This window comes from Empidonax traillii, unplaced genomic scaffold (genome assembly GCF_003031625.1).
Source record: "Empidonax traillii isolate 1590-97213 ecotype Southwest subspecies unplaced genomic scaffold, ASM303162v1 scaffold311:size671644, whole genome shotgun sequence".
Lineage (NCBI taxonomy): Eukaryota > Metazoa > Chordata > Aves > Passeriformes > Tyrannidae > Empidonax > Empidonax traillii.
The window spans coordinates 642,588-666,565 of record NW_020955504.1 but is presented as its reverse complement, the minus strand read 5'-3'; the positions used below and the strand labels follow the sequence as shown (position 1 = coordinate 666,565).

At 37.3% G+C, this 23,978-nt stretch overlaps 1 protein-coding gene across 5 annotated transcripts in view; it reads right to left on the bottom strand.

Moving 5' to 3' along the window:
• Window positions 1-3,002: 3,002 nt before the first annotated feature.
• Window positions 3,003-23,978, bottom strand: part of CCDC170 (coiled-coil domain containing 170) — a 45,151-nt gene continuing 24,175 nt past the window's right edge. For all 5 annotated transcript variants that reach the window (XM_027891159.1, XM_027891161.1, XM_027891160.1 and 2 more), the window contains 8 exons: window positions 22,851-22,995; window positions 20,871-21,056; window positions 14,252-14,569; window positions 11,274-11,474; window positions 9,338-9,511; window positions 7,859-8,101; window positions 7,115-7,351; window positions 3,003-4,444 (listed from right to left, as the gene is read on the bottom strand). In XM_027891159.1, coding sequence (XP_027746960.1) covers window positions 4,247-4,444; window positions 7,115-7,351; window positions 7,859-8,101; window positions 9,338-9,511; window positions 11,274-11,474; window positions 14,252-14,569; window positions 20,871-21,056; window positions 22,851-22,995 — 1,702 coding nt within the window. In that variant the 3' untranslated portion in view covers window positions 3,003-4,246. The remainder of the gene's footprint in view (window positions 4,445-7,114; window positions 7,352-7,858; window positions 8,102-9,337; window positions 9,512-11,273; window positions 11,475-14,251; window positions 14,570-20,870; window positions 21,057-22,850; window positions 22,996-23,978) is intronic.

Here is a 23,978-nt window from a genome sequence, read left to right as displayed (position 1 = left end):
ACAAAAGAAAAACAATCTGAAAATCTTCCATTTCAAGGAGATTATCTTTGAACATTCTCTCCAATTTCTATTCTGGCAAGCTATTTTCTTATTTTCCACACAGTTAACTAATTTTGTTCTTTATGCTTCACTAGTATCAGATATCCCTTTTCTCTAATTTCTTAGAGAATTTCACATCATATTGCTCCATTCCTCACCTTTTTCTTTTAAATGGTCAAGAGAAATGGTCAGCCTCTGTAGTCTTAGAAAATACTTCTATTTCATATGAAGAATTTGAGAGAATACATTACTTTTTCTCTAGAAATATACCTGATTTCCCCACCTGCCTTTTGTTTAATTTAAAATCTATTATGACTTGGGTCATCCATATTTACCCTCTCCTGCAGCATCATAATGTGCAAAATAATCCAGTAATAACTGAGCAGCCCTAGGAAAATGTGGATGATGCACACATCCACAGAAAGAAAATGTAAAACAGCAAGCCAACTTCTTTATACAGTAATAATAAACTCTAAAGCAACATAAGTCAAGGAGTAATTTAATGTGATATGCCTTTATGCTTTCTAATTCTAATTCAGCAAAGTACTTGAATACTTCTGCACTTTCCTCATGGTTCTACTACACTAATATTCTCATGCATGGCTCTGCTGTGTTGCAAAGAACATTATCAACAACATGATGCATAGGCAAAAAATTCAGTTGCATGTATTTTAATACACTCATAGCATTGCAACACTCACTTTTCTATTTGCTTTGTGATTTTATTACTACAATATTTATGGTATGTAAATTATTTCAATATCTATGATTGCAACATTTAAGTTTGTTGAGTTTTGCCTTAACTTAGTAGTGAATTTGTCTTAATCGCAGTTGGTTCAGCTGTTAATTGGAGAAAAAAAAGTAGCCCTGTAACTGTGCTGTTATGTGAGCTAACACATTTTGTTGATAAATCAAGAATCTTTTACCACAAAAGAGTGATTATGAACAGATAACAAACTCTTAATCCCACATCTTGTATTAATATGATCAAACCCAATAAAAATAATGTAGTAGAAGGGGTGTCTGTTGACACCTTAATCCACAGTTTAAATCCACACTTTCTATCATATCTGTCCTGTGTTGAATGCATCTTGAAACATTTGAAACAAATGCTGAAAACATTCATGAGCATGTTCTCATCTTTTTTCCAAAAGACTAACTTCAATGTTGTGTGAAACAAACCTTAAAAAAGATTGCAAGTCAGTTTAAACTTTGTTCAGGGGTTATGTAAATTACATGGGTCAAAAATCACCTCAACTTTGTTCATATCAAATTATTTCTTTACTTCTTTTATTTATTTATTTATTTATTTGCTTTAGCTAAATGAAGAAAAATGTCAATACTCTTCCAAAAATAAAGCAAATACAAGGAATATTTGTAGTCAGATAATAGCTCATATTCCTTTAAGAACATTATGAGCATTAATACTTCCAAAAATACAGATCCATGATTTTTTAAAAAAGCATTAGAAAACTCTTATTCTACGTTCTGTTGGCTTAACACACAAGCCAGTAATCAAGCATCACTACCAACTTCATGTGGTGCAGGCTCACCTTGAGTTCTGTGTGCGGTTTTGGGCACCACAGTATAAAAGGCATAAAGCTCTTAAAGAGTGTCCAAAGGAGGGCATCGAAGACAGTGAAGGGCCTTGAGGGGAAGCCATATGAGGAGCAGATGAGGTCTGTTCAGCCTGGAGGAGACTGAGGGGAGATCTCATTGCAGTCTACAACTTCCTCATGAGGGGAAGAGCAGGGGCCGGAACCAATCTCTTCACTCTTCCACAGGACTTGTGGGAATTACCTCAAGTTGTGTCGGAAGAGGTTTAGGTTGAATATTAGGAAAAGGTTTTTCACCCAGAGGGTGGTTGGGCACTGAAGGGGTTCCCCAGGGAAGTGGTCACAGCACCAAGCCTGACAGAGTTCAAAAAGCGTTCAGAAAATGCTCTCAGGCACGTGGTGTGACTCTTGGGGTGTCCTGTGCAGGGCCAGGAGTTGGACTCAATGATCCTGATGGTTCCCTTCCAACTCATCATATTCTATGATTCATGTGAAAATCTGCCTCCTCTAAAGTAATTTGTAGAACTTTACTGGTGGCTTATGTGCTGCTGGAACTTCATTGCTGGTGCCAGTGCTGGTCACAGGGTGGCAGGGCACAGGGCTGATAAGTATGACAGGAGATATCAAGTCTGATGGCAGACATTAGGAAATCATTTCACAACCATAAAATTTGGCCAAATATGCAAACTTACTTTAAGAATGGCACTCTCAGAGATTATTTCTTAAAGTTATGAATGTATTATCTGGGCTGAGTGGACCCAAATTTGTAATGTAATTTACTTAACTTGGAACTTATGGCAAATCATGCTTTGTAGGATATTTATTAAAGTGGATGAAGTAAACAGGTTTTGTTGTTTGAGTAATAACTCAAGCAGAAGTGCCTATAGAACCAGCAAAACACAAACTTGTATTATCTCACTAAGAATTAGAAAAGTATTGCATCCTTCTCCACCCTCTAAATTCCCAACCAACGTATCATGCCTAACACATTTCAATCTCTTACTTTACTTGGAATTTGTTGTGCCAAGTTTAAGTCTATATAATGTAATGTTAGCCTTTTCGTTTGTTGCATTTATTAAACTTTACCTGAGAAGAAGAATCATAGAACAATTTGTTTTTGGAGGGACCTTAAAGATCATCTACTTCCAACTCCCCTGCCATGGGCAGGGACACCTTCCACTAGACCAGGTTCCTCAAAACCCCATCCAGCTTGGCCTTCAACACTTCCAGGGATGGGACATTCACAACTTCTCTGGGTAACCTGTTCCAGTGTTTCACCACTCTCATAGAAAAGAATTTCTTCCTAATATCTAATCTAAACCTGCTCTCTTTCAGTTTAAAGCCATTCCCTCCAAAACAATGTTACATTATAAAACAAGAAATGAAATTGTTTTTAATCCAGGTAGCCACAGAAGCATAAGAAAATATGATTTAGTTTATCTCCACAAATGACTGATTTTTTTTTTATTTTACAAACAAGTCACTAAGAAATGATTCTTCAGAGGCAAGTGAAATACATGCTTTGAGTCTGTAGCCAGATACCAAAATTACCACTCCTACTTGAAAAAGTGTAATTTTTCCTAAAATAGTGTGTTCAGTTTTACTGAGTGGTTATCATTTGCTGAGATACTGTAGAAAGTCCACAAATGGTCAGACATAAATAGTCTTTTTTATTGTTCTACACATCCATACAAAACATATAATGGGAAGAAAAAACTAACACAGAATCAAGTTGAGCATGCTATAAAAACAGATTTACTGTTCATATTTCTTCTAAAAAATCACAAAGTTTAACACTCAGAAAGGGTGATAGACAATAGTTTTTATGATTAAGAGGTAGTTCTGTACATCTCATCATTGCTACTCTGAAAATAAAGTCTTTAGTAATTCACAGATTTTCTCTAATGGACAAGCATTTTACAATTTTAAAATTTCCTTAACCCAGAACAATTGCCATTTATTTGGCCTGTGGATTTGGCCCGAGCAATATAGCAGACAGAAGAAAAATTTTTGCGGCATCATGACCAAGGTCACTATTCAATTTTACCAAATATATCTATATTAGGGACATGACAGGAGCCTGTGAAAAAGCCTTTGCTGCAAAACTTCTTGTTCTGGCACAAGCACAGGCAAAGAAAAACAACAGAAGTAACAAAAACATCTCATGTTAAAAAATTGAGATAATCCTCTAACTTCCAGATAACTGTCTTGAAGCTGAAGTCCTTATGTGTAAAAATGCAGAGAGGTCTCATTTGGCAAGAGAAACAGCAGCAGGACAACCGCTACTTTATTTTATCCTTGACACCCAGAGGTAAAGCAGAAGGAATGACACTGAAGTGGACATTCACTATCTTCTCAAGTGCTCCCCAAAACTGTGAACTGACCTTGGGTGCCTCTGCAATGAAACTGGAGGGCATCGTTGATCATAACTGAAGGGCCTATCATTTTCATAACCGAAGCATTATGCTGCCCAGAAATTTCCTCTTTGCCATCTCTAGGTTCCTGGCTTTACTCTATCTATTTGGCTCAGTCTCCCTACTGGAATTCTAAAAATTAGCCCTAGTCGGTGTCTGTAGGGAATAGAAATAAGTATCTCTTTTCTGTGCATGGGTAGCAGGTAAGGAAGCAAAATTTCACTTTGTTCTGTCCCCTCAGTGAAGAAGCTGTACATTTCCTTGCTGCTCCTCTGGTGCCCTTGCCACATCTTTGAGGCAGACACAGGGGAAGCAGTGGTGCTGATAAGAGTGAATCAACTCATCAAGACATGTAATGATTTCATAGTCAGGAAGAGCCAGGCTGGCAATGTTGAGGCCCAGCATTCGCGAGACCACCTCTCGGAAATCTGCCAGCTGCAAGAGTAAACAGAAAGGAATAAATCCAACAGCAAGCAAAGGAGATGTCTGGGAAAACACAACGTATTTGCATACATACAAACATGAGCATTTGTACTTTCAGCGCAAAACACAGGCATTTCTGCTGTTGCTCAATACAAAGAGCAGAAGTGGATGGAAAAAGCCACTTAGGGGTATATGTCAAATCACGAAACACATAAACAGCCAGGATCTTAAGTATCTCAAACAAAAAGCACAGTTTCAAGTGTTTTTAGTATCTTTCACAGGCACACCTTCCCGGCTGACTCAACTGCAAAAACTGAGGAAAACAGAGGCAGAGGAGTTGTACTTGACCCAGATGACCAGAAGCTATACAGGCAGCTGGAAACTCTGCTGGGCACAACCCAGAGTACAGGCTAAGATCCTGGTCCTTGACCACTGTTTGCCACTGCTTCTCTCCACCCTACACTTTCTTGTGGAAACCATAGCAGAAAGGAAGAAGTTAGAAAAAAGGTCGAAACTTGGCACATCCCTTGGTCTGACTTTGACTTGAATCAGGATACAGCCCAAATTCAAGATGCAGCTTTGGAAGTGCTTGTTTTTCTTCTGTGCATGGCTGCTGAAAATATATCATAGGAATGGTATTTGGCAAAGTAATTCAAGACATCAACTTTCTGCAATTCTAAATGGACAGTCATCCACAACTAACTGTCATCACTAGTGACCCCACCAGTAACAACATTAAAAACTTAAGGTCAGTTGAACATTAATGCTGACTCGCTCTTCTCAACTGGATGATTACAAGTCAAACTTCAATGCCTCTTCAATGGACAATGCATTACACGGTCAAAATCATAAATGCCTTAATACCCCTTATCATTAGCACACAAAAGAGGAAAATGCTCCTAGTTGAGGAAATATTCTTGTCTTGCTATCTATTTGAATGCCAGGATCCCCATTCCTAAACATGAAAATGACTGAAAAGGTCATAGCATCATCAAAACCAGCAAGAAACTGGACTCATGGTCTGGTGTGGCAGAATCCTCACTCCCCCAGTCATGCCAAGGGCTAATGTTAAGGAGGAGACAGATGCACTCCTGAAATATGTGTCCAACCCCAACAACACTGTGCAGAATTCTAAAGCAGTTATATAACACCTGTGAGGACAGGTTTTTGAAGCCTTTCCTGAAAACAAGGTCTCAGTTCCAAGACCTTGCCAAAGACAGCTTGTTTTATCCCAGTATAAACCCTGAGGAGTTGCCATCAGTTCAGAAACACAAAAAGGAAACCAAGACAGTCCAGGGTTGATGTCTGGAGTCCTCAGCACAAGATAGACATGGACCTGTCAGAGTGAGTCGAGAGGAGTGCCACAAAGAGGATCAGAGGGCTGAAGCACCTCTGCTATCAAGTCAGGCTGGAAGAGCTGGGGTTGGTCAGCCTGGAGAAGAGAAGGCTCCAGTGAGACCTCATTGCAGCCTTCCAGTACTTAAAGGGGGCTTATGAAAAAAGAGGGATAGTGACTATTTACACAAGCATATAAGATAGGAAAAGAGGAAATGGTTTCAAACTAAAAGAGGAAGATTTAGATTGGAATGTTAGGAAGAAATCCTAAGGATAGTGAGGCACTGGAACAGGTTGCCCAGAGAAGTTGTGCATGCCCCATCCCTAGGAGTATTCCAGGCCAGGTTGGATGGGGCTTTGAGGAACCTGATCTAGTGGAAGGTGTCACTGCCCATGGTGGGGGAGTTAGAATCAGATGATCTTTAAGGTCCCCTCCAACAGAGACCATTCTACGATTTTATGATTTGAGAATTCAGTTCCATCTATGTTACCAAGACAGTGCAACGTCTTCAATGAAACGCTGAAACAATGTTACACCAAAACCCCTGAAGTTCCCATATGTTATCTTCAAAAACAATTCAGGAGGTCACTGATGCTGGGCTCTGGCAGCATGCTAAGTGAGTACCATGTAACAGGCTAAAGATTTTTTTAAACATCTGTATCACAGACAGGATGAGCAGTCAGCAAAGCTGGAATTCGTTCGATCCATCCTTTGGACTAAGCAAACTTCCGAAACCACCTGTACAGCAAACCCAACTGATCTTCCAGGAGTACATTAGAGTCTGCACTTTGCGCTGTATTTCTTGCTCTCATATCTTTGCTGCTGCAAGCTGTTAAACTTAATTACAGCAACTATGGGTAAACCAAATTGTATTACAGCCATGTAACAAATGCAATAACCAAATCAAATTTGATGCACTGACACTGATTACTGATCTGGCAGGATTTGGCCAAAGGGAATAGATACAAAGTAAAACATATACAAAATCACCTCACCCTTTATTTCTGATGGGAAAAGCAGGTCATACCTATATTGAATGGACAATAAATACATCAAGAATTCAGTAAGTTTCATCAGTAAATAATCTAAAGTGGAAAGCACAGAGAGCCCTTAAAGAAAGCCTTTAAGCCATTCATTTATGTGAATTTTTAGACAGAAATACTTTTCTACTATTGTTGTATATAAAGTGCAGTGCTGGCAAAGTTGTAGTTCATTGAAAATGCAGAAAAAGGGTTGATGACAAAGAAATTTTCCATATAAACTGAGAGAGAAATATCTGTTCTACCTATACGACACTCGTATTTTCTAAGGGACCACTAGCACTTGCCAAATATCTATACACCTACCTGTCTCTCTCTTTTTGCTAGTTCTGCAAGGGTTGTTTTAAGCACCTTCATTTCACTGGTAACTGCTTCTAATATATTTTGGTTTTTTTCTTTATCTTCAGTAGCTTTACGTTCCTTTAAAAGAAGTTCTGATTTGACAGATCTAAGTTGTTTCTCAGCTTTTTCTTTCATTCTTTCCAATTTGCCTTGAGACTTATTGAGTTCTTCTATTGTTCTGTTCTGCTCCAAAGTTTTGATCTGCAATAAGATAAAGTGTTAAATTTTTTGTACTTTTTCATCTAATGTAAACAAATAAGCAATCACAAATAAGCGCTTTATTGTGGGTTCTTATGGGTTCTTGATGAAATCACATGTACACAGGAACAATTAAAAATTAGCATTTTGCCTGCTGTATGCAAGAAAAAAAAAAAAAAACAACATTTTCCCACCATATCTATATGAATGGATCTTCTGCATGTAATGCATGGGAAAAAAGATTACAGCCACATCAACAGGAAAGAAAAGGATGTGTATATTGCATTTTCTTACACTAGCCTGAAAATTTACATTGTGCTTTACAGACACTTCCTAGCATATCAATAAAAATTGCAAAATACACCAAAACATTTTCATATTATATTTGCTTTTTCCACCTAGATAGATTTGAGCAGTTCTCTGTGAACACATTTATTATAAATGAACTCCAGCTGTATACAACTGGAACAGAAAAATGGCAAGAAGCACAAATGTAACGTTTTAACTCACCTTAAGTTCATTGGTTTCAGACAGCTTAGCTTTGAGATCAGTATTTGCTTCCCTTGCCAGATCAAGCTGCTTCTGTAACCTCTCTATCATCTTATGTAACTTTCTGACAGTGAGATTGGCCTCATCCCTTTCCACAGCTAAGGCAGTCCTGATTTGCTTCTCTTCTTCCAGCTGGGTTACTTTCTGCCGCAGAAGGTTCATGTGAAGCTCTTTGCTTTCAAGTTTTTCTTTCTGAGTCTTCAACTTGTTTTCCAAACACAAGGATATTTGAAAAATTACATGTGAATGACAGTGGTACTAGAAAGATTGTTTTGCAAATTTAATCCCTGTGCTGCACATATAACCTGAACTCCTTCTCCTCTATTGAAAACTGTGTGAAGAAATATCAACATATTAACTTGATACTCCTCATATTACCAATTCATTGTGCTTCTCCATCCCTGAATTCGTGCACTGCCTTTTAGAATGATTTTACATAGAGACTTCATCCTATTTGAACATAAATACTTGTGCATCACTTATAACATCTGAGATTGCCTGAAGTATAAGACACCAGACAAAAACAAGATGCAAGAGAGATTCATTAAGGAGACAGTGGTTTCAGTGGTGGTAGTTTAAGGTACTTCCATCTACCATCAGTTAAAGCTAGTGTGCAAGAAGGAGAAGCAATATACAAAAATAAGGAAGTTTTCATCCACTGCTCCAATGCCAGGTCCAGCAGCTTCGTTTTTGAATTTTGCTGCTGAAGGAGCTACCTGTTTTCAGTTTATCTGAACTGAGCTGCCAGGGTTTACTCTGGAACATCTGAGGAGTATTGACATACATTCACACCCTGCAGGGAGGCAGTTGCTTCAGAAAAAAAAAACAAAACAAACAAAAAAACCAAACCAAACCAAAACAACAACAAAAAAACCCCACCAGTATTGTTTTAAACCTTAAACAGACTCCCATTCTCAGCTCTACACCACTCTGATAAACCTAAACCCTAAAGATTTCACTGCGTTATAATAGGATGATGGAGGGATGTTTGACCAAATTTGAACAGATTTGGATTTGTTCCTGAAGGAACTATTGAATGAAGGAACAGTTCTTGTTGGAAACATCGAAATTCTTGGTGAAGTACAACCAACACCCAACTAGTTTCTAGAGCAGTCTGTGTTATATATTCGTCTCCCCCGCAGATCCTTTCAGATTTAAACATTCATGGTAGTTGTTTACAGAAGTATGTGTTATATGTGTATTAAAAAGTAGACACATAAACACATATCATGCGTTCAACCCACTGGTGGGTTTTGTTGTTTTAATATGCAGCTTGTTTGCACAGTTTGCAAACTTTTGGTATCTTCTTTTTATGAAATGGACATCTTTGAAATTCCTTGTACATATGTAATCTGCTGTTTCTAGCAACCACTATAGAAACATAGCCATAGTAATGTTTATCTTTGAAACAAGTAGTAATTGTATGTCTTTTTTGCGTACCTTCCTTCTGAGGCTGTGTGCCACAGTCTTGTTTTCAATCACTGCATCACCTTCCAGTTTCACTAACTGCTCTACCCGGGCTAGAATTGCATCCATATTCATATCAAATCCAACCTCTGCTGCTAGACTATCCAGCTTCATCTTCTCATTCAGTTGCTCCAGAAATTTCAGATACTAAGATAAGGTGTGGAAAAGTGGGCAAAAGAATAATAAAACTTCATTTAAAGTCTTGAAGTACAATTTAAAATCAATTGCCCCTACACCAGCAATCAACAATATATAGCCAAGTCCACGATCCACAAGAAATAATAAAGGCTATGGTGCCAGTACACACACCTGACACAATTGCAAATTCTCCATATGTACTTATTTAGCCAACATTTATTCTGTTCATAAATCCCTAGACCTACTGTATTTATCTTCTTAGTAAGACAAGATTCATTTTTGCTTCTCTGCAGCACTAGGTATGTCTCTGCTTCTGACTCCAGTTCCTGCCTGGAGCTCTGTTGCTTTACCATGGATAGGCATGGGCAGGGAGAAGCTAGAAAGGACAGCCACATCCTACCTAATAACTGTAAGTGCTGTGATTGCCCGGTACTGTGACCTTTAAAACAGATATAAATGATACCAGTGATGCCATCCGATGTAGTCTGAGGAGATACAGGAATATTAACATGGTCTGTCTTTAGCCATTCTTTGGAAGAGAGAGGTTTAGAAGTAACAGCTGCTGGTTTAAAAATTGCTTTTAAGATTATTTTAATTGCATCTCCATCTGGTGATGAACACGTACAGATATGAAATATTATTCAATCTGTTTTTTTCTTCTTTGTTCTGCTCTGCTAGCTCCTTAAAAACTGCCTTAGTTCCCTGCTCTCAATTAGCCTCTCTTGCAAAATCCAAAGCTCTCCTTCTGACTAACAACTGTTTCCCTTTATTTTCTCTTATTTCTTTTGCAGACCATAATCTTTGCAAAGAACCAACAAGAAAAAAAAAAACTAAACAAAACAAAAAAACCCACCAACAAACCAGTTTCATTACTAGTTCATTAGCAAGAATATCCTGTTGTTTTGTGATGCTTCTGGTTCAAAAAATTAAAAACATCAGCAGCAGAAGAAAACACTGAAGTTGCGCATTAACAGAAAAAAAATCACAACAGGAATCTCTTTATTGCAGCAAAATCTAGAGGCAAATTTAAGAATCTAGGGCCAAATGCTCTTAACAAGGACGTAGAGAGGAGGAAACAGATCCTTTGTCTGGTTTTCTCTCAGTGTGGTGGGTGTTTCGTTCATAAAAGATACTGTATTATGGCCTAAGGCAAAACAAATAGCATCAAATTGTTGATTCTCTGCAAATCCAACTTTCTAATCACTGATATTGGCCTGGCAACATGCTATAACTTTGCCTTTCTTAGATGCATTGGATGGCTGGTTTGGCTTTCTGGGTACTACACCGTTTTTCAAACCCTTAGTATATGAATGGGTTAAAGGTTAAGAGTGTGTTCATTCATCCAATTAATAAAAAAAATCCTGGTAGCCATGATTGTCTAAGAATACAAAAGAAAGAAAGACTGCAAGATCTTGAGATAGCAGACTGGATGATATACTACAGGAAAATATGGAGATCAGAGAATGCTTTGAAATCAGAGAATCACTGGAAGATCTCTGATGTATTTACAGAGACTTCTTTTAAGCTGCTTTTGGGGTGGTGTTTTTTTTCCACAATAATGGACTTGGAACTCAACAACTTAGCTTCTTCCATCTGCAATCATTGGTCAAAGAAAAGATATTACTATCCCCTAAATGGTGTCTGATTTTGCTAATTTGCATTACTTGGAGTGTTGTGAGTAATGCATCAGATGACCAGTGCAATACAATCAGCTGTATCTATCTCTGTCCTTAGTGACTATTACTCCAAATTAAATAACATGTGCAACTACTTTTTGTTTCTCAAGCTTCAAATCATCTTGCATCAGATGTACAGTCAGTAATTCTTCTTCCAAGTGTTTCAGTTGATCCTGGAAACCCTCAGAACATTTTTCAGCTTTCCTGCTCCTCTCCAGAGCTTTGTGGTACAATCTGGACTGATTTTCCAAAGCTTCAGTCAATTTAGCTATTTGGGTTTCAAGTTGAGATACCATCTAGGGAGCAAGCAAATGAACAAAACATATGGAGTTAGGCGGGTTCAGAAATGCTAGAAAGATATGAAAGATGCACCATCAAATTAATAAAAATATGGTAAAATACTTCTCTTTAAAATGTATGCATTTAGAAACATAAAAAGAGAAAAATCTTTCTGTAACTACCAAGAGACAACAGCAGAAGCGGTGACATGTGAGACATCCAAAAGTGAACAGCAGAAACCATATATGAGTCAAATGACTAAAAGGGACTTCTATTAAAAAAATCAATAAAAACTAATTAGACACAAAATTTCCAAAGATGTGAGCACAGCAGCAATAGCTGGTAGTCAGCTATCACTCTTTAAAATAAGCCCATGAAATCATTAGTCTTCCAAGAAGCTGAGTAGAAAAAGCAGATAAGTGATTTAGAAAATACATGAAGCATGTAGGAGAGAATGTAGATACGGATAACTAAGCCTCAGGAGTGTTTCCCAATTGTTAACTGTAAAGGAGTGTTTGACTAAAAGATTTTGCTAAAAAAAAAAAAAAAAAAAGATAGTAGTAATAATTTCTCTAGCCAGAGTTCAAGGATAAAAGGATAAAATCTCATAACAAGCAACTAAACTAACAGTCTTGAAAACACTTTTAGCTGTACACTGTTTACACCACCTATATATAATGTAATGGATTTTAAGTTGTAAACTACTTATAAATTAGATGCTTGAAAGCATCTGGTTACACTAATGCCAAATACTGAAAGGTAGCTCTATCCCAAAAGTTACTTGCTTCCCTCTAGCTTCTAACTGTCATATAAATTATTAAGTAATTAATTATATTGCATTTGTAACTCAGTGTTCAGACACTCATCTCCAAGCAGCCTCTTCATTTTAAGCATCTGGTTGGTTCCTTTTAATAAAATGAACAATAGGCACACAAAGCTCCCATTAATTTTGTTGGCACTGAAAGGTTTCCAACTCAAACTGCAGTTAAATACAAACAACAGTTTGCACCCAGCTTGCCAAAAAAACACTGAGAAATTACTGCTGCTCATACAGCAGTAGAAAATCCTAAACAATAATAAAACTGCAAAAACCCACACACATATTTTATGCTTTTTGTATCAAAAATCACTAAGCAGGAAACAAGGAGTTTCAGTAACTTGTTCCCTCAGAGATGTGCTGCTGCCAGAGAACCTAGAGCCCCTTTATCAGGCTGCCAAGTGGCCCTGAGTGCAGCCCAGCTGCAAGGGGGTTTTAGAGGTTTCAAAGGTCCATAAACACAAGAAAGTGACGGACTATGTCACAGAAGCTGAGAGCACAAACCCTCAAGCTGTCATTCTGTCATCCAGAGCATCCCGATGTAACTTTCATCCTTGGTTTAGGACTCAGAACTTAGGCAATTCCTAAAATAGAGCTGCACCTATGTTACCCATCAGTGCCTGTATCCAATGTCTTGCAGAGGCAGTATTTTTGGTCCTGCAGTTCTGACCTCCGCAATTTCCTCTGCCTATGACTTGTACACCTTATTCAGCCAGCCTTCAAAAAAAATCATTTTCTGCTTTTTGTTTTAATGTGGCCACCAGGTAATTTCAAACTAAGACCATTTTACATACAATACCAAGTTGGGTGGGAGTGTTGATCTGCTGAAGGGTAGGAAGGCTCTGCAGAGCAATCTAGAAGAGCTGAACAGATGGGCCAATGCCAAGGGTTTGAGGTTCAACAAGACCAAGTGCTTGGTCACAACAGTGCTACAGACTGGAGGAAGAGTGCCTGGGAAGTCCCTAGTGGAAAGAGACCTGGGCATGCTGGTTGACAGCCAGCTGAATATGAGCCAAGTGTGCCCAAGTGGGCAAGAAGGCCAGTGGCATGCTTTTTCGTGTCACGTGTTGGGTTTTTTTTTAAATGCTTCATCAAAATGCACAGGGATATTTTCGAAAGCTATCTTCAACCCTGGGCACAACACAAAAACATTTGCTAACATTAAAACCCATCACGTCAGACGGAGATGCTAGAATCTTAAAATCTTGTGAGGACACCAAAGCTGGTTTTCAGTGGCTTACTCAAAACACCTTTTGATTTAGTGTCTGACTTTTAATTATATAATAGTCCTCACTGACAAAATTAATAAATGCCCATGTAAGCAAGCAAGAGAGAAACTTCAGTGCAGTGTCAGGGTACTGATATTGGTCAGTACTGACTTACCTTACCTTCCTCCTGAGTTGTCCCTTCTCTACCTGGACATTCAAACACACCTTTGCAAACGCCACCAGCCAAAATGCCTCAAGTCAAAGGCAGCTGCCTTCCTATTACCTTTCTCCTGCATGGTGAACAATGTTTAACTGTAGGTGTAAAAATATTTCTTTATTTTTTAGGTGCAGGTTTTGAAGATTATAGGGGAAAAAGTTGCCTGGGACAACTCATCAGTTTTATATGCTTTGAGAAAGAAGTCACTATTGTAGCAGCAAATCCATGCCCCCATGCTTGTTCACAACCACACAGCCACTCTTGATGTCTGCTGGTACTGAAACCAAATTTCAATATTTTAACTGGAAGACCATTCCAATTCTTTTCTTCTTAACAGCATCTATTATTAATTTAATTTCTGAACTCTTCCTACTTAATAAAAAAAGATGCTTTCCACCTATTACCTCAAATCAACTGACAACAAAATTAAAGGTTTCTGTAATTTCAAAACCTAAGCAGAAGGAACCAACACTCTACCAGATGAATAAAATTAAACAGCATCCAAAGAGAATAAATACACACACTGGGCAAGTCCAGTAGTTGTTAACTTACTATTTGTTTACTCTCTTCTTCACAATTTATTTCTCGAATCCTCTCCAAAATGGCCTTCTCAGATGGTTCAACTATTGAAGATCCACCACTGAGTAGGGTGGCAATTTGTTCTCTAAAAGCCTCTAAAGAGCTTTGAGCAGCCCTGGCTTCTGCTCTGCTGCTCTTCAAGCTTCCATCTAACTCGCTGGAAGATTTCTTCAGACTGTGCAGTTCCCTCTTTGAGGTGTCCAAGGCTTTCTGGTTAACAGTCAGTTTATCTTGGAGGTTTCTGAACTCCATCTCTAAATTCTGTCTCTCTATTATGGCGCTGTCAAGATCCTAAAATGCATGAAAAATTAAACTGGATTTTTTAAATCAGTTATAACCCCTCCCCACCATACAGATATCAAGGAATAACTCAGATGCAGGTACTGCAGACAGAGAAACTAGGTTGCTCGTATGGATTCAACATCAGGGTTCCATAGGAGAACTGCTACTGAAATTGATGAAAGGCCAAAGTCTGCAGTAACCACTCTATAGATTAACCTCTGGCAGTGGCCTGCAGAAAAGAATATATGCATAAAATTTGCAGGTTTAAAAAACATTTTTAATTGTAAAAATATTGATATCTTATTTTTCCATTCAGATAATATGACCTGAAAAACAGTGAACAAGATGTAACAGTAATAATGCCAAAGTACTGCAACTCAGATAGGAAAGGAGGGGACCTGCAGTGATCACCTCCAGCCACCTGAGCAATTCAGAGTTGACCAAAACAACAGATACAATCTTTTTCAAAATAGTGATAAGAAGTGATCTCTGAGATCAGTTTACTGAATGTGACAAAAATTCCTGCGATTATTTATACACAGAAATGGGAAGCGAAGGACCAAACAAAGGCTCGATTGGGAAACAATAAAATACAGCCAATACCTACATATCTATATCAGTTATATATAAAATATTGACCTAACAGGGCAAAGCAAACAGACAGAATTGTGTATCCTGACCCACAACATCAAAACAAATAATGAAAGAAAAGATTAAAGAAAAAGAACCATCTAAACATAAAGAGAAAATAATCTCTTTCAGTCACCTTGTGAATCTCTTTCCTTTCCCCACAATACCAATTTTAAGAGTGCTTACATATTCATATACACAAAAAATATTTGCAGTGAAACTAATTAAAAGTATAGCAAAGACTAAGTCTTCATTTCTCAAGGCATTATCTGATTGATAAGAACAAATGGGAAAGAATATTACTTCACACGTGTCACAAAAGGAAAGAATATTACTTCACCCAAGACACAATACTATGACAGAGGGTGGCACATTTACAGAGAGTGACTGCGTTCCTCTGGAAGTCTCAGTGGTTAGCAGAGACTAAGTAAGTGGACTGATGTGAGTTAAGGTTGTGTACACTGGAGGTAAAGAATTGTTCCCGGAGCAGTTACGAATATGGTGATTACTCAAGGTCTCTCAGGGTCTGTGTGTGCTTGCTGTAGTCATTTGTATCAATGGAATACATGCCAATCAAGGAGTAGATCTGGGAGCATTTACACAGATCAGCAGGGAGGATTGACAAAAAGGGAGTTTGCAGTGCACCCTTAGAAAATAAAATATAAACATATGATACTAAAAATAATTAAATTTTTAATAGCTTCAAAATGGGAAACATGCAAAAACACAAGCAAAAGCAAACCCTGTCATTTAAGACATTATTTGTTACTATACCTTTCTAAAGTAATTGTAGAACCATTTTAGAGACATGTTGGCATGATTCCTTGCCATTTTCTCTTTTTTATTCTAAACAAGCCCTATTAATAGAAAATTCCCACCTGTGCTCAGAATTACATTATGGCAATTACAGCAAAGAATAAAGAGTAATTTATTTCAATTACAGTTTTCAGCAGTGTGTATTTTTCCTTCAAGAAAGGCAATGCTAAATTAGTTTGCCAGTACCAGGGATCTTATCTAATTACAATCTTGTTTAAATTGTGAACATCTGAAAACAAACACAGTCGAATCAAAAGATCGAGTTATAAAATAAGAAAGTGCAAGCCACCAAACACTGGCTGGAAAGTTGCCCAGCAGAAAAGGACTTGGGGGTGCTCACTCAATGTGAGCCAGCAGGTGCCCAGGTGGCCAAGAAGGCCAGTGGCATTCTGTCCTATATCGGAAATACCGTGGCCAGCAAGACTGCAGAAGCGCTTCTCGCCCTGTACTCAGTACTGGGGAGGCCACACTTTGAATCCTGTGTTCAGTTCTGGGCCCCTCACTGCAAGAAAGACATTGAGGTGTTGGAGTATGCCTAGAGAAGGGCAATGGAGCTGGTGAAGGGTCTGGAGCACAAGTCTTGTGAGGAGCATCTGAAGGAGCTGGGGCTGCTTAGCCTGGAGAAAAGGAGGCTCGAGGGAGATCTTATCGCTCCCTAAAACTGCCTGAAAAGAGGTTGTAACCAGGTGGGGTTTGGCCTCTTCTTCCATCTAACAAGCAATAGGACAAGAGGAAATGGTGGCCCCTATAGTGCAACAGGGGAGGTTTAGATTGGATATTAGGAAAAATTTCTTTACTAAAAGGGTTGCCAAGCACTGGAACAGACTGCCCAGGGAAGAAGTAGAGTTCCCATTCCTGGGTGTATTTGAAAGACTTGTGGATGTGGCACTGAGGGACATGCTTAATGGTGAACTTGGCAGTGCTGGGTTAACATTGGACTCAATGATCTTAAAGGTCTTTTCCAACCTAAATAATTCTATGATTCTATTAATACCTCAGCATCAGGGTTTCAATATATTAAGTTTACTACACGTATGTATGAAGAACCCATATCACATTAACAGGAATAAGAAGGTACAAATGAGAATGCAGATATCTTCTAGACTAATTCTTACACCACCTGCACTGCATTACCACTGTTATACCATAAGGATTGTAAATAGCTTGCTCTTACCTTCTCTGATGATTCAACCTGAAAATATCTGTGATGCCTGCTGAAACCTGTCTCAAATATGTATTTTCTTAATGACATCACATAAACAAAAAGGAAAAAAAAAATCCAGGTTCTGAGAAACTCATTCTTTTATTTATCTGTTGGGACAAGAAAAACCTAAAATCATGTGCTTGTCTCTCCTGCAATCTAAGTATTTGGGTATATTTAAAACGGTTATTTTAGGTAGCCCTGTTTCTCAAGTTCAATCAATTTTCTTAAATAATATTTTTATATTTTAATTACTGGTTTTGTAGAGTCAATTTATTTTAATAAATGCATATTGATTAGAAACTACTTAAGCAAATTTTGTTCACTAACATAACAATACAAGACAATATGGAATACTGAAGAGTATTTTCGTTAATTTTGTATCAGCATATTTGTATTAATTAAAATTGTTTGATTATATTTCAAGTATGTTCTTTAAAGATTTTACACGGTGCTATCTTTATAAAACAGATGTTTAAAACAACACTTCAGAGTGAAATCACAAAAATTTCCAGGTTGGATCATCAGCAAAGATGTGAAATAAAACAAGATAATCCACTAGTTTTTGTGGTTCATCAATGCCAATGCTGTATGAAGGGCAAATTATAATCTGGAAGAATATATGCATCCTTCTCTGTACCTTAGATAAATACCACAGAGGAATTTATTAAATATTAGAAAGAAACTTTATTAGAACTAATAAGTCATTTTAAAGGACCTACAGACACTCTCAAATAATGTTATAATTCTGTACTTATGATTATCATAATCAATAACCACTGTCTGGACATACAGAAAGAGAGAACAGGTATTCTCATTCTAGAAATCTAGGCAGCATTTAGAAGTCATTTTTCATCAAATGTAAAGCTGATATCCAGCACAGCCACAATAATGGTATGCACAATATTTACAGACTTCCAGGAGTAAAATCTTGCAATAGTCTGTCAGAAATCTGAGAAGTTCAGAAGTCTAAAAGACCAGTAATACTTAATAGCTTCTTGACTTGCTTTTTTTTACTTATATATTTTACTTATATACAGTTTCAAGGCTGTATAGATTTTTATTCTTTGCTGTTTACTACTGTCATACAGTGAGACAGAGAGGAACAGATAAAATTATTGTTCACTTGCTAATGTTCCTCGAATTAAACCCAAATAACTGCAACAAATATGTATCAAACACATTAAGAACATTTTGAATGTATTAACTTTAAAACATAACCAACTGCCTTTCATTTTCTTCATTAAGAATTTTGCAGTGTAGACAGCTATCTCCTTCCAGGATATAAAGAAAAGCACCCAGTCAAGAGAAGGCGTTCACAGAAATCATGAGGAGCTGGAGTGGAAAACTACCTGGCAATTAAAACTGGCAATTATTCAGAGAAGTGGCAGGGAACAGTGCAGTGTCTGAGTCTTGGTGGAGATGACTGACAGAACAGTGTGATGGTCTCTATACATTTAGAAAAATTTTAAAAGAAAACTGGGGGAAATGGGCTGCTATCTCAATGTGTAATACTGAAGATGGCCAAAATGTCTGGTCCTGAGAGCTTCAGGCACACACAAACATACTTGTATTCAACCTCTGCCACGTAAACTCAGCTAAGGCAATTCCATTAATTAAGTTCAGAAAACAGCCCAAAAACACACAGCTGAGCATGAGTCTTCTGGAACGGGAACAGTATGGATTTCTGCTTTTTGCCTTTACAGGGGAACATTTTACAACATGTGCAACTCTGTTCATGTGCTTAAATTGCGCAGCAAAGTATATGACAAAGTCCAACTGATTTTATGCTGCTGGTGCCCACCCTGTAACCTACGAAGGCACTCATCCAGGCAACAGGGGATCCCATACATTACATGTGAGGATTTAAAGCATTTTTGGGGTTTTTTTTTACTTACCTTTTCAATACTGACTTTCTTACTATGCTTTTGTGAACACAACACCTTCAGACACAAACATATTTACTCAGTGTCTGCTAACATAAGTAGCTAACCTGAAAAAGCACTGGAGGAATCTTCAGCCTCTAGATAAGCCCCAATGGCATACACTCCATTTGAAAAGCAATGCTAATAATTTAGAAAGACATTTCTGTAAAATTGGTTAAATAAATTATGTATTTGGCATATGTACAATAATGATAGGGAAATATTTTTCATAAAACTAGCTCATCTTAGTAAATGCTTTGGCAGTCAGAGCAAACTTGCAAAACAAGTCACAAAGGAAGCCCTAATCTTGGTTTAAAACATCTCCTGATTCTGGTTTACTTAATGAGTAAACTACACTCTGCTCTTCCACACACACCTGTGTTTGAAATGAAGTATGAGAACAAAATGTTCTCAGAAAGGACCTGTTTAAGTTTTTGTGCAGGTTCTCCCTCAGTTCCATTGAGTCTTTGAAAATTTAATACAGCTTGGTAAGAACTATTTTCAGCAGTAAGAAAAATTTATGGCCCTTGTGGTACTCAACATTTATCTTCCCCACAACAAATTCTTTCTTCTCCAGAGTACTTTGCCAGCTATTTCTCATCTCCCAAGTATTTTGCTTACAACCAACTCAGAACACTATATCCTTTAAAGTGTACAGTGGCAGTCTTTTGTTCAGAAAAAAATAGAATATTGGGGGTGAGGAAAATGTTGTATTACATTTGAAACCTCACTTGCACAAGGTTGTCTTTATGCTTAAAATTTCTTCAAACTCAATCACATATAACTCAGCTACATATTTGGCAGTCTAAATTTCTTCCCTTATTTTCTTAAGTTGTAGCCATCAGCTTTAACCACACTGTTCCACCTGTGGGAAATTTTCGTTATGGGCTGCTTCCTTTCCACAGTTATCACTCAAAGTACAAAGCAATGAGGAAAACTGCTCCAAAAATGTTCTTTGTTTGTCCGGCATTTGAAATGTACGAACTCTTAATGCCAAGATCACGTACTTTTCCTTTCCAAATCATAGTTAGGTGAACTTGATGAATACTTGACTCACAACTTAACTTACATTTCTCATTTGAGCATCTTTCCTGCTGCAAAAATTTCCTCTGTGGCTCCCTAAGAGTAAAACAGTACTTTCCTGCAAGAGCCATCCTACTGCCTACAACTTTTTGGGTATGAGCCAACAGTTAGGAAATACAAATTTATAATGCAGTGAAAAGATAATCTAGGGTGTCTGGAAGCCAAGACACTTTACCTTCCACTTCCTTAATTCCTTTCAATTTCTCATTAGAATTTTTGAAGAAACTGAGTAAAAGAAATCTCAGAAAACTTGCAGTATCATACAAATATTATTTAAAGGAGTATTTTTCATTGTTGCATGCTCGTGCCTCAGATATACTCATTAACTTTGTACACATTTACATGTTTGTGCAAGCACAACAAAGGCTACAAGAATACCAAGAAAGCAAAAGTAGAAATTTGCAAACAGCATTGGAAGACATCAAATCTGCATCAGATCTACTATACAAAATGTTTTTGTTTAATCTCTATATGTTCTGAAACTTTCAAAGAGTTGAGAATAACCTCAGAAATATGTCTTTTTTAGAAAAGAACCTAATCAACCTAATTTTTTCAGATTCATTTTTTTCTCATACAATTCCTATTGAAAATTAATTTGAAATGTCAAGAAAACATCTGAAAACTACATAAACATACAAGTAATGCAATTATGTACCTTACTAAGTTTTTCCAAGTCTTGATAGTATCCTGCCGCCTTTTTTTGCTCCTTTGTCACTTCTGAAACTAGCCTCATGATAGTTTCTCTGCTAGCTTTAGACTCTATCTCATGGACATTCGTAGCTTCTTGAAGAGCAGCAACCTGGTCTTTCAGAGTCAGATTTTCTTCACATATTTCAGAGACCTTGAGAAATAATTCAAGTATTAGTAGCTTTTTAAAAGCACTTAAAAATTAAATACATTCATCCCAGTATACCTGCTCCTAATCATCCCAATAAAGACATGATGTTTCTGGTGATCCCTATGTCAGATCTACAACTGCATTCTACTATTCATTTATAGAAGAGTAGAAAGACAATTAAAATCATAGAATCATATTCTCACCATAAACCCCCACCTTAGTATAACGTGGGTCGGATTTACTCCAACACAAACTTTATGATCTATTAAACAGGTGGAGAGCTGCTACTGCTGCTGCATATCCATGCTTGACATGAAGGTCAGAAAAAAGATCATGTAACTGCTTCATGTGAAAAGCAGACAATTTCAGCCTGGCTTTTTAAGATGTGTGCCTTTCATTTGGAACGAGAAAGTTGCAATTTATGCTCAAAACTTTTTAGGCAAGGGAGATTTGAGTTAGTAGCAGATATTTCATAAGTAATTCAAGGGCAGGGGCAAATACATGGTGTGCTGCCATTATGAGCCGCCAACACCTTGGAAAAAGGAGTCCTTTCCAGGAGTATTCTCGGGCTGTTTTGGTACGTTATGCTGTTTCCAATAACTGGAATAGATGAATGTGGGCACTTCAAAGAATGAGTAAAAAACGTACCCTGATTCCTTCTGGCAAGACATTTGTTAAGACTAAAACAGATCAATTCTGTCTTAAATAAAACCATAACATGGAAAAGAAGCTAAACAGATGTGCCAAGACCCAAGAAAAATAAGCTGCTAAGGTTTCCTAATGCACACAGTTTTCAGCACAACTACATTTCCCAACTACATTTATTACTACTTATTATTATATTATTACTACATTTACTATCATTAAAAGACATCAACATACATTTTTTTAAAGCCCCAATTCCTAATTGCATTAATTTATTAAAGTATGCAAGAGTGCCTCTTGCATGACATCTACCCAAATTTTGTTACAGCACCTATTAAAATTTCAGTGTGCTTGCAATATTATGTAATACTATGAGGGTAAGTGCTTTAAGAAATCACTGTGATATATACCTAGATAACCTTAATTTATTAAGGCAGAACTCTTACAACAATGTGAACATAACGAAACAGAATTTCCCCAAATACCTAATGTTCTCCAAAGAAAAACAGGGATATTAAAGACTAGACAGAAGACAAGTAAAATGCATAAAATTAGACTAAAATGTCTTTCAATAGCATTGACGGAGGTAAAAAGAATATCCAAACAATTTTCCTTTCCTAAATGGAAGCTTAGTTTTGGAACTTCATAAGTGTTCTGAAGAGAAATAGTAGTGGTTTATGATTAAGTCTCAGAAACATCACAAAGTTATTTACAGAATTTTATTACAGGGCACAGTTAGGGTTGCTTTAGGGTATGCCATTTCAGATGTTTCTATTTAATGGTATGTCAGCCCGAGATAAGTGTAAAGATCTAGTGCCATATGTTTACACATCACCTAGTGACTCCCAGTGTTAATGTTTTCAGGAAAGCTTTCAACCAAGTATCTAATCAGGGCTGTACTCAGGAACCACAGGGTGATAAAATATTTATGCAGATAAGAGCAGACTGAGTTCACTGAGGTCTGTTAGTGTTCATCACCTTTGAAAATAAACCCATTATGAAAAAAGAAAAAAAAGTCTTAAATGACAGCACTGTCTGTAAACCATAATAAAACACAAAGATCTTCATCTTCATCACTTGCTTTATTTCTGTGACAATCAAGTATTTTTCCATTAAATCGCTATAGAGAAACCCTTGCCTACACATAATCACCTTCGACATTAAATATTCTTGTGGTTTCTCTTTTTCTCTGATGTCTGCGTCCAAGAATCCAGAAAGCTGTGTAAGGAGCTCTTCATACTTTCTGCTGATTTTAGAAGCTTGAGTCATGTTCTCTTCACTTTTATTCAAATATTTACTAGTCAGACAGAAAAAAAAATACACACATCAGGATGAATGTTCTCTGAAAAAGAATTCAAGGCAAAACACATTATCCCAAGACTATTTCTAGCTTTTGCACACCACCAAATGAATTTTAAAAGTTGCATTTAATTTTCTATTGTCTGTTATTTAATACATATAACATTTGTTGTTGCCTTGTGTAAACATTTATCTTTGCTTTTGATCAGCACTTCAAAGAATCATCTATGATCCCAACCTCATTCTCAGCACAAGATTTCAATAAAACACAAGAACCAGGCGACACCAATAAGTAACGCCCTCAACACGAGAAGTAGGAAGTGCAAGCAAAAGCTTTGAAAAGACAAGGGAGGAAAGACAGTAATCAACTTTGAGTAAAAATATGCTGAAAGCACTTCACATCCCCCCTCTAAAGAAGCTGACAGTGCTGATCAACAAACTCCAAGGAAAGAGAAGCCTCTCTGGACTAATAGAAGCATAAGACATCCAGAGTACCTTGTGAAGGGAAATTTACCAACAGAAGCAGAGATGGGAGACACTACTTTGCTACACCATCTTCTGCGGCTCAGCACTACCAATGAAATGGATGGATGGATTAAAAAAGAAAATATCTAGGGACTAACACAAAGGTTTGAAGAGAAAGCACCTTTTTGCCATCAATTTCATAAGTTTCAACAGGTGCCTAAGGTGTGAATACGTATCCCAGCCTTAACCGCAGGTATCAGTTTGTAAATGCTGGATAAGAACAACCAACCAACTAAACTAGCAGTCAGTTTAACTCATTAGTATAAATGTGGTTACATCACTTCCCTTGCCAGAGACAAAGACAAGTCCAGCAAACAAGAAGCACCACAGTCTGCACAGGTAGGTACCATATAAAAATCTTGCTCATGATGCTGAAATACATATCACTTATGAAAAACTACAAGGAATGAGATTAACAAAAAACAGCCTACCAAAAAAAAGCTCAAAATGACCATT